This window comes from Teleopsis dalmanni, chromosome 1 (genome assembly GCF_002237135.1).
Source record: "Teleopsis dalmanni isolate 2A chromosome 1, ASM223713v2, whole genome shotgun sequence".
Taxonomy (NCBI): domain Eukaryota; kingdom Metazoa; phylum Arthropoda; class Insecta; order Diptera; family Diopsidae; genus Teleopsis; species Teleopsis dalmanni.
This window is the reverse complement of record NC_051846.1, coordinates 1,937,977-1,953,982: the sequence shown is the minus strand read 5'-3', so window position 1 is coordinate 1,953,982 and position 16,006 is coordinate 1,937,977. Positions and strand designations below refer to the sequence as shown.

Here is a 16,006-nt window from a genome sequence, read left to right as displayed (position 1 = left end):
GTTGGTCCAGACGCGCCATCAATTTCGTATGTCTAACGGAAATTTTTAATAAAATATATTTTTTTTTTAAGCCTTAAAAAATAAAAAACATGTTAGGTCGATATTCAGTTTTATTGGTAAGATCTATTGAAAAAAATTCATTTATATATTTTTTTAAAAATTTTGTCGTTTTGCAATCTCATAACATAAACAGTTATAATAACAAATTAAAACAATTTAATAAATATTAAAAATCACAGAAAAAAATTAAATAATATATGTGTTATTATTGAAACAAAGAATATAAATTATAAATTAATAATTTTTATAATTTAATTTTTCCTGTTTATAAAATATAAACCAAAAGTGAAAACAGGATTAACCAATTTATGGTTCTAAACGTACACTTGTGATTGAGATAGCAGTTAAGTTTTTATTTCAACGAATTCTATGATAAACAATATCATTGAAATATCTTCTGTAAAACATCTTACTGTACTGAATTCTTTTAAGATGGCTTCTCGGCACTCATTTGGAAATAGCTTGGACATATATAATTATTTTTAAAGCGTTGAGTTTAATTATTATCCTCAAAAAATTGATGCTTTTTATACATAACTCTACAAAAAAATGTACACTTGATAAAATGCACATTTTTAACATGTGCAGCGGTTGTTAAACGATAAAATGCAAAACATGGCTAAATAAATGGTGTGTTGGGGATAGTTCAATTTTACACATGTTACTGACGCAATGCTGCCAAATGGATAATCCTTAAAGTGTGTATTCCTCTATAAAAATTTGTGAATATTATTATTCAAACCTTTGATCTTGATTAATACTGAGAAAAAAATATTAACCGTTGCTGCTGAAATCATCTTAAAGTTTTTATTGGGTTATAAAATAATTATCAATATCTTTTGGCTTCTAGTAAAGTCATTATAATAAACTTATAAATCATAACGATATAATACTATATAATTGAAAATATTTTAATAATTTAACAACATAAATTAAATAGCATGTTTTAATTCAAACATAAATCAAAACATAGTAAAATATATATTATTTTTAAAAATAATAATAATTAAATTTTCATCTTACAAGATTTATAGATAATATATGTTAAAACATTGATAATATGCTAAAACATTAATACTATATATATTTATTTATCTCAATAGCGTATTAATTCTTTTTTTCTATCTCCCTATATAGGCCGTTGCTTGCATTATAGTGCAATGCGTACTCTCTGCGAAATTTGATGCAGAGAATCGTCGTCTCATTCTCGATATTAAAGATCAAAAAACCACAAATAATCAATATTATTCGTCAAACTTTGACACGAGTAAGTAAAATGTTTCATATTTTTAAAATACTAATAATCACAAAACATATCTAAATCATAATCTATATTTTTATCATAGTAACTTCATAAATTCCCTAATTTTTAAAGCATTATTTTTTTTGTATTAAATTTTTTGTAATTTCACAATTAGCAAAATTTTTTGTTAGTCTTACTTTGTTTTCTGTTTACATGTACTCACCCTGTATTTTGTAGTAATATATTTTGCGAGTGTATGCTTAGTTATGATGTTATATATGTATCAAGAATATTAAATATATATTTTATTGATATATATAAATAATATGTACCTATGTACCTATAGCATACACTTAATTTTGTTGTAGATTTAAGTAAAAACTAGTCTCCTTTTAGTTATTGCTCATTAATTTCGTAGTTCGCTGTTGTAGTTCAAAAACATATTTTTAATTAAATCATATATATATATATACAATTTACAATTAAAATTTTATTTATTATTTCATATGTAATTTAATTTTTTTGTTCCTTATATAAAAATGTATTTTAAATTTAATAATTAATTAAATTAATTAATAATTAATATCGTAGCGCGCTGTAGCCTTAATAAATGTAGCTGATCGTAGTAGTTTTGTACGCAATTTGCCCAAAAACAACAACAACAAAAAATTAAACAAATTTTATTTATTAATACAAAATTTATTTATTGTAGCTAAAAAAAAAATAAAAATAATTTTGTTGTTTTTGTAGCTTTACTAAAAAAATTATACGAAATCGAACAAAACCAAAAACGTAGTTAATCGTAAAAAAACTCGTTAAATTCTTACTCAAACTGTAAATATTTTCAAACAATATACAACACACTCTATTTTTTATATATTTTGTTAATTTTTGTATTAGTGGAAAAAAGTTACATAAAGCTTCGCATACTCATCCCTTCACCATTACCCAACAACAACAAAAACAAATAAACTCCATCCAACTATTTTCCTATCTTACTTTAAACTGAAAAAATCTAAATTATATGTTGTTAAATTATATGTTATATATTTAAACGCATATACATGCAGAGAAATACTGTATCAACCTATCCTTTCAAACATCCTGTAAATCCTCATCCCATCCTATATATCACGCACATCCTATAATCTTAACTTTAACCTTATTCCGTCCACAAGAAACGATTGCTTCCTCAAGTAGAGTTGCTCGCTTCAGACTTGTCCAATATTCATGAGTTCTGGGGTGAGTAACCATGCGCTACCAAAACCACTCTTCCTGTTTGTGTGAAGTCCAGGCTAAAATTTTTTTAAATATTTTATTTTATTTTTATGAAATTTTTATTAAAGGTTTTTCTAAATTTCATTGCAACAGCTGCGCTTTATTATAAGTATTTATTTGTTCTAGCAATAAAGTTATTCAAAATTTTTAAATTTTAAAACTACAATCGCACAACAACAAGCAATCAATATATCAATATATCCTTTTGCCCTTGTACATGTGTAAGGACAACAAATTTTGAAAAAAATCTGTCTCTATTATAATTCCGCCAAATAAATATTTTATATCCAACATGATACAATTAAAATATTTCCTTATTTCCAAAAATATTTCGAAATTAACTTTAAAACATACGAAAACACAAACAACTTTGAAATAACATACATACAACACAAATATTAGATGCCTATCGTTACGGTTACGATATCGGTAAAACTGGTAATTTCCATCATGAAACTCGTGGTCCTGATGGTGTTACTTATGGCTGCTATGGCTACATCGATCCCTATAATCATTTACGTGCCACACATTATGTTGCTGATTCGCACGGCTACCGTACAGTTGAACCAGAAAAGCCCGTTGAAGTATTTCCAGTGGCTGATGGTGCCGGCTTAGGAGTGTTACTGCAATGGCATGAATTATACTTCCCAATTGGCTGCGGTAAATTCGAGGGTGGCGTGCGTCCTGAAATTCCCTACTTCATAGTGGATGAAGTATGTTAAGAAAAGCATTAATAAAACCGTTAAATTGTACCATACAAACACAATACTTACTTTGCAGTCAAAACCACCAAATTACACACCAGGTTTTTCGAAATTCTCTTCTAACGTCTTAAAGGGCTCTGATCAAAAAAGTTTACCCATACGTTATGGCGATGGTACTTCAAAACGTGTCTCTGTAAGCACAGGTCTTTTTGATACTGGCAAAGGTCATACATATACACATACGCCTGGCGTAGGCGCACCATCATCGCAATCAATTGCAGCACTTAGACCAGGTGGAAATGGAAACTACAGTGAGCATAAATGATTTAAACACAGTAGTGTTGTTGAAGAACAAATTATGCTAGCACATAAAATACTTATATTTCAGATGATAATTCAGGACAATATGTACATGTAGATAACCCTTATGATCACATTGTAGGAGCTCAGGGTACAGATAATAATGATCAAGGCGGCGTTGGCGGCGTTGGAGGAGTAGGTGGTTTCGGTGGTAATGGTGGTAATGGAGGTTTTGGACCAAATGGACCCAATGGCCCTGGAGGCCCAGGTGGACCCAAAGGTCCTAATGGACCACCAGGCCCTAACGGACCACCTGGTCCACCTGGACCACCAGGTCCTTATGGCCCAACTTCACCAGGTAGCTTTGGACCACCAGGACCACCCGGACCACCAGGCAAAACATATCCAGGACCCCCCGGACCTCCAGGACCTCCAGGACCAACTGGTCCTGGAACCCCAGGAAAACCATATGATTACCCCATAGGCAATGGTTTTCCTGGGGTCGTCGGATACGAGAAAGGTTAGCAAGTGTTTTAAAAACAAAATAGTTTTATGCAAATACACGCAATAAGTATCTTAAACGAATATGCAATTCTCCGTAAAGTTTTGAATGAATGTGAAATATAGTAAAATCAATTTTTCTTTTCTTGCTGTTGTTGTTGCACTTGCTGTTGCCCACTGATCCACAAAGGCCTACATATAAGACGAATCTTTCTTAGTTTAATGTTAAATTCTTTTAAATGGTTTTTTATATCTTTCAAGTAAAATTATAGTTTTGATAGTCAATTAAAAATGAATGGGAAAAACTGTTGCAGATATTTTTTTTAAAGAATCTTAAAGTTGTGACATTTCATTTTTCAATAAATGAATAAGCTATAATTTTCTTGAGTGTTAGAATTTCTCTAATGCAATGTCAGTCCACTGAATTATAGCATTTCCAAGAGTGATTAAGCAGTGATTCAAAAGTGAATTATTATCGCAACTGTTTGAATATATTTTCTTTTAAAATTACTAAGTATGCTGTGCTATAAACTTGTTTTTGTTGGTTTTCAATGTAACATTTACCATAAAACGTTGTTAATTTTCCAGTAGTTTACTAGTTTGCTAGTAATTTTAACAATACTTATCCTTTCTAAAACCAAAATATCTTTCTCATTTTACGCTTAAAGCTATTTAACCATTTTAATCCTATTAAAGTTACAAGTAGTTAAAAATAACATTAACTCCTATTCTAACCAAAAAATGCTTCATTAAAATAAATTAATTGAAATATTAATTTTTGTTTCTATTAGAAATAAATAATTTAAAATATTGTACTTCAAAACCCTCAGGTAAAAAAAAATATATACTGAAATTCATACAGACTTTTTATATATTTCTAATAATTAGAAATTTTTAAAGCTCAATAGAAAGGATATGTAGCGCGAATAATGCATATAGACATGATATTCACACAGAATAAATTATCCAATATTAAACACCAATGTATTTTAGATACAATCCTGATATCTATGTCTATCTACCTGCCTATCTATGAGTACCAACCCTTAATTCTCACTATCGTACATTAATGAAGTTTAATTGCCTTGTGGTGCACAACAGCAGTGATCAGAAGTGACAACTTTTCCTTATGATTTACTGTGCCGTTTATTCAAAGCTTAACAGGAGCATTCAATATATTTAGTTATTTTTTGTCAGATCTAAGTACACTTTTTAATTTTATATCAGTATTTAAATAAAATTAGTTATTTATTAAATTTTTTTATATATAAATACATACATGAACACTGCCATAATTATGTATACGTCCAAATATGGGCGTGTTAACACCTTTTAAGCTAAGCAATTAATAACCAATAAAATTTATTATAGGAGGAAATTTAATTTATATATATGCCAAATTAATACCATTAACAATAATGCACAATTTTAAAATTTATTTCTTTATGATATATACAATTTTTTTTAAGTTTTCTCTATTTTCAGCAAAAAAAATAATAATATTGCAACTATTACCGTTAATCGTAACCGCACACTCACGAATTAAAAATATAAATATAAAATTAAAAATAAATTTTCAGTCGTATGAAATCTCTAAGATTTACTATAAATAGTAGGGTCCTTTTTGCCACTGCACTACTATTTTGCTCAAGCACCTTAAGCACATGAAATTTTTTACTCTCTTCTTACTCATACACACACGCACACACATAAAAGCACTTGACAATGTATATATGATAACTACACAAAGTCACGCACACATAAATCACACCATAGACCGTGCTGATCTTTTTGCGCCTTACAAAAAATAGTCCTATAGCGTGATTGTCAAGGCGTCTCATCCACCAAAGCTATGCCTGATTCGAAATTAATAAAAAAAATACTTGATAATATTTATTTGACTAACATATTTATAAATAATTAATTAATTATTTCATTATTTATTTATTGAAATCATTTACTAACATTACATTTGGTTTGGTATTGTTACTAATTTTTGGGTGCTTTCGTTAGTGCCGCTTCAAGCTTATATATGCTTCAATGCTTTTTAGTAAATTATTTGTATTTTAGTTAAAACATAGTCAATTAGTTGTGTTTAGTTATAATAATTAGGATTTGTAGCTTATAAAATAAATTTATAAAAATTTTAAAACTTTTTACTAATTACGTTTTGCCAAATTGTACTCTCTTTTCTATAGATAACGGTAATTATAATGATAGTGATGATCGCTTTAAAGGTAACAAATTTATAACATAATAATTTAAAAAAAACATATATTAATGCATACAAAATTTAAAAATTTTTTAGGTATTAATGAAAGTAAATATCTACACGATGATTCTGGAAAATATGTTCATTCCGATGATGGCAAATATGTTCATATTGAAGGCCCAACAGGTCCACCAGCACCCCCATATGTTCATATTGTAGGACCAAATGGCGGTGAAGGCGGTGTTGGCGGTGATGGTAGAGGTGGTGGTGTCGGACCAGGCGGACCCGGAGGACCAAAAGGTCCTGGCGGACCAAAAGGACCACCCGGCCCACCCGGACCTCCCGGACCACCCGGACCACCAGGTTATATACAATATTCATGAAATAATAAAATGATCAGGATTTTTCAGCCTAAAATGCATTCTTACGTAATTATAAATATTATTTTACAGGCCCAAAGGGACCAACTAAACCAGGACCATACGGACCATATGGACCACCCGGCCCACCCGGACCAAACGGACCCACTAAACCAGGACCACCAGGACCACCCGGCCCACCAGGACCAACCAGACCAGGACCACCAGGCCCACCAGGCGGTTATCGTCCAGGACCACCCGGTCCTCCAGGCCCAACTTATCCAGGACCACCTGGCCCAATAAATCCAGGTCCTCCAGGTCCCCCAGCTCCCCCAAAAGATCCCAGAGATTCACATTTCCATCAAGACGGCTATTTGCCACCAGTTCATAATGGTAAAGTAATTACTTCTACTATTAATAATTCATTAAATACTGGGGTAATACCACCTCAAGTAACGAAAACAACCACTACCACAACCAATACACAAACATCTTTTGTGCCAAAATATACAAAAAATAATGTAACCACTTCCACCACTACTACCACAATAACAAATTCAAATAAGCAAACTTTTTTCAGCAATGTTAATAAAACTATACTAACCTCAAATCCTCCTTTTTCTCCTCCTAAAACAATCACTACAACCACCACAAACAAATTTGTTCCCGTGAATCCACCAACCATATTCCACACAACAAACACAAACACTGAACAACACCAGGGCGTCGTAATTGAGCAGAGCAAACCATTAAAGACCATTACAACAACGACCACAACTACAAATCAAAATTCTGGTAATAAATTTGGCTTTAATATTGATAAAACTGTAACAAATACACACAATACTAACACACACACATATACGAACCCACAGACTGTAGAAAAGATTACTACCACAACAAATACCTTCCACAAACCAGAAACACATACTGTAGAAAAAATAACAAAAACCTACACAAAACCTCAAACAGTAGAAAAAGTAGTCACGACTAACACTTACCGTACGGACACGAATACGTACACCAAACCGCAAATAGTTGAGAAGGTCACCTCCACTAACACAAAAACCTTTAACACTAATACTTTCACCACTAACACAAATACATTTAGCAATCCACAAGCGATTGAAAAAGTGAAATATACACCGCCATTCCCAATTGAGAATCAACACAAGATTGTCGAAAAGGTTACTGAAACCTATGTACATCCGGAAACTCCTAAAGGCCAAATAACAGCAAATTTTGTCAGCAACTATGATAGCAAGTCTCAAGATAGGTATAACAAGAAGACGACCACGACAACGACATCTAAAGAAAATACTAACATCTTAACCAATACCAAAACAAATTCTAATGTAACACCTCGTCCCAATTCTACCCCATTCCATGTACAGAACAATGAAAACTCGTGCTCATGTAATTCGGATAAGACGCACTCATCAAAAACCACAACAACTTCAACCTTTTCCTCCTCCTTCAACAAACCTACCTCCAACAATCAAGATTTCACCACCTCAACCGGTTTCACCGGTCAGGCGAATTTTGGCAGCATAATGAACTCCATGTCTTTGCTACAACAATTACCAGTCTTTCCAGCTGCACCCGGTTATCCAGTATCTTATTCACCAGATAAAATACCCAAAGGTGCAGTTGTTGCTTTTATGCCAGTAGTAATATTACCACCAGAAGCGTATACCAATTGCGATGATAACAATCACCAGTTCCAATACAATATCGATTCCACACCATTAGGAGTGCAACCATCCGCTATACCTTTCAGTTTTGGCCTAAACTCACTGTTTGCGGGGGGTGCACGTAAAGATCAATGCATGTGTCCATGCTCATGTACGCAAAATATACCAGAGAGATTACATAAAAAACGGGACGCAGACACAAACGACATACCAGTGCCTGAAGTAGTAGCTGAGGAGACAAAACAGGATGAGACTAAGGTTAATATCGACGATAAAAACGATTTAGGCACTACTGAATTGCGCAGCGACGGCGCTGAGGAAAAATTACAAGTAGAAGCGACAAACGAAAAACCTTCAACGACCACAGCGACTGCTAATGATGACAAAGCAGCATTGGTTTAGAGACTTAAGTAGTAGTGCCAGTCGCTGTTGATGAAACTTTGTGAACCAATTAACAAAAATTAAAAAAGACTAGAAATGACGAAACGATTTAAAATTGAAATTCCTGTTTACCCGTTAACCGTTTCTTGTATCCAATATACAAACCTTCTGCAATAAAACTTGCTTAGTCCCAACATTCGACAACGGTTACGCACGTTCCTTACAAATCAATCCTAGTCCAATATATCCTGTTAAAAAAATCTCCAAATATCCTGCCCGTTCCTGTTCTGTTCCCGCTCCGTCCTGCTTCATGATCCCGTGTAATCCTTAACAATGTTGCTCATACTAACTATGAGATTAAATTGATATTAGTCTTTTAAGCTCTTTATCTAACCATAATATAAATAAGATTTATATCAAAGAAAACTTTAACGAAGTCAAATAAAATGGTTACGATAATGTTAATGATAATGATAATGCTGATTATGAAGTACATTATTATGTTGTTATAAACAAAAACTTTTGTAAATTCAAAATTTTTCCTCTATTGTATATTTTTGTTGTATTTGTAATTAATATCGCTTATAAGCTTGTTTTTATTAAAATAACGAAATAATATTGTAGCTGTACACTGCCTACTAAGTGTAAAATTTTTTTCAGTGTAAAATTGTTATATATGCCTTTGGCTAACATTATATATATATAAATGATATGATTGTAATGCTAATGTAAATGCAAATAATAATCGAACTATGAAAATAATTATATTAGTGATGATAATATTGATAATGTAATCTTTTTTTAGATATTGTATAAATACATATACATACCATGTAACTGGCATATAGTCGAGAAATCGGCGTTTAATGAAGAAATAATTCAAGTGAAGTTTTATTGTAAAATGTTGTTCATAATGCTCTTTATTTTTGTAGTTTTATTTTTATATTATTTTATATTTTGATTTGTTCATCACTATTTTAATTCTTCTTTACTCTTAGTTACTAGATTTTATTTAATATATACTGAATAAAATAAAATAAAAACCAACAAAAATTTTTATTAAAATTTTTGAATTAAAGCATTAAAATTACTATATGATATGAATTTTGTTTTTTTTTTACAATAAATACCAAAAAAATTAATTTCGTTTTTTATTTTCTGAAATGTTTTATAAACGTAAAAATATATATTAAAATAAATTGGGGTTTTGCATCACGTTATCTTAATTACAGAACTCTTTATTAAAAAGGTTTTGGATCCCGAATATTCTCATTACCTATGCAATAACAAATATAATGAAATATAGTTTCATTATATTCATCCAGTACTTACTTAATGGGTGCTAAAAGTCGTAAAAGATAAATAAACGTTTCTAAAAGCTTCTGATAAATAAAGTGCTGTAAAATTGAAAATTTACAAGCGATTTCGTCAGAATTTCCTAGATCCTTTACTAAAATTTGAATTTAAATGTTTTTTAAAAAAATGGTTCCTTGGAAGAGATATACTCTTTTTCATTGTGATGTAAATTTTATACATATATCATAGTTAATAAATACAGAAAAGTAATTCAACATAGGCTTTGATATAGAACTAGATCATCACTGAATAACATATTTGCAGTAAATATGAGCAGAAGAACTATATACTTTTATGACGCATATATATTCTGAAGTATCCTATTGATATTGTTAATAAAACACCGAGTTTTAAACTCTTCTACGTGACATTTAAAACAGTTGATGATAAAGCAAAGCGTTTGTTTTTATGAGAGATCAGGTTTATCATTGTAAGGTTAACATGCATCACAGTGGCCATGAAATTCTGTTCAATTGAAACATTAGAGGTACTTCTAACTATCCCACCATGTACGTTATTTATTGAGAAAAAAGCTTAACTAGGTGTCTTGAGATAAGAAGACATTTTTAAACTCAATAGCGAAAATATAAAAGGGTATCTAAAACTGCTAGAAAGCTTATTATTAAAACTGGTTTTATTAAAATATTTCCAGGTTATTATTAATGAGCATAAGATCTGGAGTACAAATTTTATTACTTCAAACTTAATTCACAAATTTAGTACACGATTAGATCGAATTATGGTAGAACAGTTGTAGGGATAAATACGGCAAGAAATAAAAACTCATGAGATAAGTAAAATTTATTTCTAATTGATAGTGAGCCTTTTTGTGGATTCACAAAATGTCACTTAAATAAGATCATCAAAAAAAAAGGGAAGAGTAAACATTCGCAGATCACTAGCTTAATACTGTAGGCCCATATGAAACAAACGATTTCTTATATCCGCGAATGGAATATTAAACAAAAATACTTTCGCTAAGTAGGGTAGACCCAAAGACGCTTCCCGGTTACTCTTCAAATCACTGTAACCTTTGCTATTAATTAAATAAGTTTGGGCTCTCTGTTGTCTTTTGTTTTCGTGAAATGAACATCGAAAGTTCAGAAAACCTTCATTGTGACTGCCCAGCATTGGCTGCGATATTGTTTACCACTTAGATGGTATCGTTATGCATACACAATATCATATTAAATGCTAGAAAGCGCTGCAAGATACTTTCGTTAAGTAGGGTAGACCTAAATACGCTTCCTGGTTACTCTTCAAATCACTGTAATCTTTGTTATTAATTAAACAAGTTTTGATCTCTCTGACACTGTCTGACACTGTTGTTTTCGTGAAATGAACATCGAAAGTTCAGAAAACCTTCATTGTGACTGTCCAGCATTGGCTGAGAAATTGTTTACCACTTAGATGGTGTCGTTATGCCTCCATACGCAGTATCATACTAAACGCCAAAAAGTGCTGCAATTATGCTTAGTTTATATTAGATTAATATTAATATAATATACTATATTATATAAATGATAGTCTCATATAACATGTAATCAATTTCTCCCTAAGTGAATCCGTCATAATATTCCATCAGTAATGTCGAAAAAAGTTTAAGTCAGCTTTAAGCTGATTGTAGAAGTTTTATTTAGGGATATTCTTGATCATTTTGAAGCGATATTGTCTTTAATGCATACATTGCGCATGTTGCAAAAAAACTGAAGAAAGAAAGAAATTTTTTGTATATAGCTGACTTTAAGGAAGTGCCGGACAATGGAATAGAATAAAATTATTATTATCAGAAAAAGTTTTGTTAGAATGAAGTTAACTAGCATTCTCTTCTCAACATTTAAGATATTTTTAATTTTTTTTTATTTTTATTACATTTATACTAAGTGTAAAGTTTGAATTAATAACAACTAGTCATATTGACGAACAAGATAGTTTTAATGATTACAATTTATTTTTTTTCTTTAAATTATAGCATAATTTTCATAAAATGAAATCAGTAACAGTAACAGATACTTTTTACAGTGGAACAATCTATGTAACATGCATGAAACTATCTTATATAGTTGAAGGCCTGAAAATATGCAAAAAATATATTATTTTGACATTCAGATAAATAATTTCAAAGTTTTTGAAATTATGCAAACCAGAAGTGGGGCACCTATTATTAGTCAAATATTTTTATATTAACAGTAGGAAACATCAAGTAACTTATTATTATAAGTCATTTGCTTAACATACATGACATCAGTTAATTTTTTCTTATTTGGTTCGTTTATTCAGACAATCTTGTTATATATATGTTATATAAAGTAAAATAATAATTTTACGTCACATTTGAAATTTGTTTAAATTCCGATTTATTTTCTATGAATCAGCTTTCTAATATGTACTTTAGTGCATATTGCATGCAATTTGTGCATCTTATTCCGAAGTTGCCATCAAAAAGTTAACCTAACTTTTTCAATATTATTTTATTATCACTATAAAAATCACTATAGACACATTTGATGTGCTACTTGGAAAGCACTTTTATCTACTTGCATTTATTTTATTTCATTTATTGCCTTCACGTTGTTAGTCATTTTATTTCATATCTTTAACTTTATTTTGTAGTTTTGTCTTAATTTTCTCATATAAAATATAAACATATGTTACTTTGCATGAATATTTCTTTTCTTAAGCATCTTAAAGCGAAATTATTACTGAATAACCACATGATGGAGGTATTCCTTACAAAACTACAAAAACAAAAAAGGAAATTCTATGGAGTCTATAAAACCATTACATTTAAATGGAACTCATGTAGTGAAATCGATTTTCAGATTGTTACATTGCTTGACAAGGGTAAAGTACGTGAAGTCATAAAAATAATTGAAGTTTTCCACAGAATGTTTTTATTATAGCAAAACATTCATACTCTGATATTTTTCAAAACATATGTGGTTCATGAAAATAGTTACAAAGCTGTGGAGATGCAAAAGAATTCTACAAATTCACTTTTCAATAAAATGACATGTAATCGAATTTTCGTTTATCCTTTACTGTAAATAATTTAAGATTCCCTTGCTGAGTTTCTTTTTTATGCATTCATCGATATGTTCATCGAAAAAAATTTTTAAATTATATACTGTTTCAGTTTAAAGGTTTCAAGATTATAACAAATTGTGCGAAAAAGGTTGACTCTCAGAATATTACTTAGGTATATATGAGGGTAAGTATGTCTGCAATATTTGTTCATTACTCAATTGAGCACCTTTTAGCTTATATCTTTCAGTAAGTTAATATAAATAAATTGTATTGTAATGTAGAATATAGAAATGTCTCATATACATATAGTAAAGAAAATAATTGAGCACCTTTTGCATAATATATCTACTAAATGCAGTAATAGTGGTATCTTTCGTATTATCCGCAGTATGAAAAAAAATACTTTTACGAAGAAGTACAAAAAATAGTAAGAAATATTAAATAAATAAATTGAAACAATATTATGTCCCACGCAGAGCACATCTACGAATTGTAATCGTTATTTAACGTTTGCTATTGAGTTGTTATTTAACAACAACAAAGTAGATATTAATAATGCATGTGTTAAAAAGTACAAATATATATTGCATGTTGGTGTATTATAATGCCAGAACTTTGCATTAAGTTTTAATAACTGTACAATCCGAGTGTTCCAAGAATTTGCTGACGGCTTAAAGCAAAAAATGAACCATTACAACTATTGGCATTTAAATACGTAACGAAATTGGTCCTGAGAAATAGTAATTTTAATATAGATATCGTAGTTTTCTCGTACAGTAAAGTTGCTATGAAATTTGTAATAAACTTTTTAGTTTCCTCGTTAAGAATCTTAGACTTCTTTCAATATAGCCTATAGGTTCTTTGTTTTTATTTATATACCTAAGTACCTGGACACAGGAACATCTCTAGTAAACGACTTAGCTGGCTATTAAACAAAAAAAATCTTTCAGTAGTTAAAAAAACCTGGGTAAATGAATACTCTTGTCATACTATAGGATTTTTTTTGGACAAATTTAGACAAGAAATATATTAGTTAGCTGATACTATCTAGCGGAACTAACTAAGTATTAGGTTATTGGAAATGGCAGGTTATTTCGTATAAAAAGATATGCAATAAGTTTTGATCTATCATATTTAGCGTAGTAGCATTATTGTAAAATAGGAGATTAAGCTGTTTATCATCTAATGTGTCAGTGTTTGGCCATTGAAAGAAAACATATTTTTGGGACCACTTGTTTTTATCTACCTGTCTCAACTGTCAAAATTAGGAGCATAGTCAAGTCGTGCTTATTTATTTCGACAGTGTCCATGCGTCGGGAACTGTGGTCATTATATGACTTTTTATTATTTTCTTTGTTTGGCTTTTAATAGTGTTTTTATACGTAGTATCTTAGCTGGTCATTGTTTCTGGGTTTTGATGCATAAGATCGCACTTCAACCTAATCTAACCTTACTAATTTCAAATTTAAATTCTTGCTAAATTTTTAGATTGACAAAATAAAAATTAAATGTAAAATAACAAATAAAAATAAACGTGTGAGTGATAATAAGTGATATATTCAATACTAATAAGAAGAATATATCTTTCAATGGTTCGCTTTCTATAACATTACATGATCAAATATATTGTCTTTCTGTAATATATATGCAAATATGATTTATTTTTGATAGTTGTAGAATTTCAAATGAAGGGAAACCAACAGCAAATGCATATTTTTCGAATCTGTTTTTATTTGAATAATAGTTGTATATCATTAATGCGAAACAACACTTTGGACGCAATTTTCCGTGACTGTTTCGGATGTTTAAGACTGTATATTATATATGATGAATTCAATCCATTTCAAAGGTGGAATAACAGTGGACTAATCCATATAGACTAATGACTCCTCAAATTTTTCAACAAAAAATACTCTGCTGCTGGTAAATCTAAGAGACTACATTACAGCATCATTTCTAGAAAAAATATTATCTTCAAACACTTCACTCACTTTAATATTTTGTTGATTTCGCTGACAATGAAACATATAGTATAGCATAGTAGTATATAGTATAGTATGGTAATGAAAAAACACAAAATATTGCTGTACACGGGTCTATTCCGGAGATGGAGATATGTCGATTATTTTCGTTTTTCAATGACCCACTAATGGTATTGCTCATAAATAGCACTAAGCAATGATTTATATAGAGTGCTACCTTAGCTATAGGTTCATTTTGGGATTTTCTTTATCCCTCATATGACAATTTTTTTTAACACAAAACTGCTGAGACTACAACGAGTCTAAGAATCTCATGGTATAACACTTTGTTAACATTTTTAACTGAACTTTCATTTTGAATGCATGCATAAATCATATAAAAACAATACACAGGCGTAAATTTGCATCAGTAAACAAATTAATAGATAATTGTTAAAATGCTATTATATATATAAATGTGTATAATTTATAGATATAGATGGAGAAAAATGTATTTAATATTGATACCTAGGAAGCATTGAGGGAAATGTTCAGAATTTTTTTGTTTTTTTATTATTTATTCTATAAATAAATAGTTTATGCTCTATTTTTTTGCTTGGAATTTTAAGTTTTCAAAAGAAGAAATATGTATTAATTTAAATTATTACACTTAATAGTTAAATTTATTTGTACAACGTAAACAAGTGAATCACAAATGCAAACAAACTAAATATACAAATACTTGAGCTCAAGTATCTACTTTCGCACCTTTGGATTTAAAATGAACTTATATTTGTTTCGATTAATATAAAGTAAATATGTACATATTCAAATATGTATAAGTAATTTTCATTTGTTTAAAAATTTAATTTGTTTTTTATGTTTAAAATAAAATTATAATTTTATCTAAAACATAAGCAAAATCTATGC

The 16,006-nt window shown here is 29.9% G+C and overlaps 1 protein-coding gene across 8 annotated transcripts in view; it reads left to right on the top strand.

The window, feature by feature from the left end:
* Positions 1 to 9,294, top strand: part of LOC119669581 (collagen alpha-1(I) chain-like) — a 34,745-nt gene extending 25,451 nt beyond the window's left edge. The window contains exons 2-10 of one of the 8 annotated variants that reach the window (XR_005251619.1): positions 1,198 to 1,327; positions 2,984 to 3,294; positions 3,362 to 3,596; positions 3,674 to 4,105; positions 6,285 to 6,323; positions 6,395 to 6,661; positions 6,751 to 7,050; positions 7,380 to 7,452; positions 8,052 to 8,140. Coding sequence is in view for 7 of the 8 variants with exons in the window: in XM_038079529.1 (XP_037935457.1) it covers positions 1,198 to 1,327; positions 2,984 to 3,294; positions 3,362 to 3,596; positions 3,674 to 4,105; positions 6,285 to 6,323; positions 6,395 to 6,661; positions 6,751 to 8,753 (3,417 nt within the window). In the remaining variant the exon portion in view is untranslated. Of the gene's footprint in view, positions 1 to 1,197; positions 1,336 to 2,983; positions 3,295 to 3,361; positions 3,597 to 3,673; positions 4,106 to 6,284; positions 6,324 to 6,394; positions 6,662 to 6,750 lie in introns of those variants that run through there. The other 7 variants (XM_038079532.1, XM_038079534.1, XM_038079533.1 and 4 more) reach the window with 7 other exon arrangements.
* The last annotated feature ends 6,712 nt before the right edge of the window (positions 9,295 to 16,006 follow it).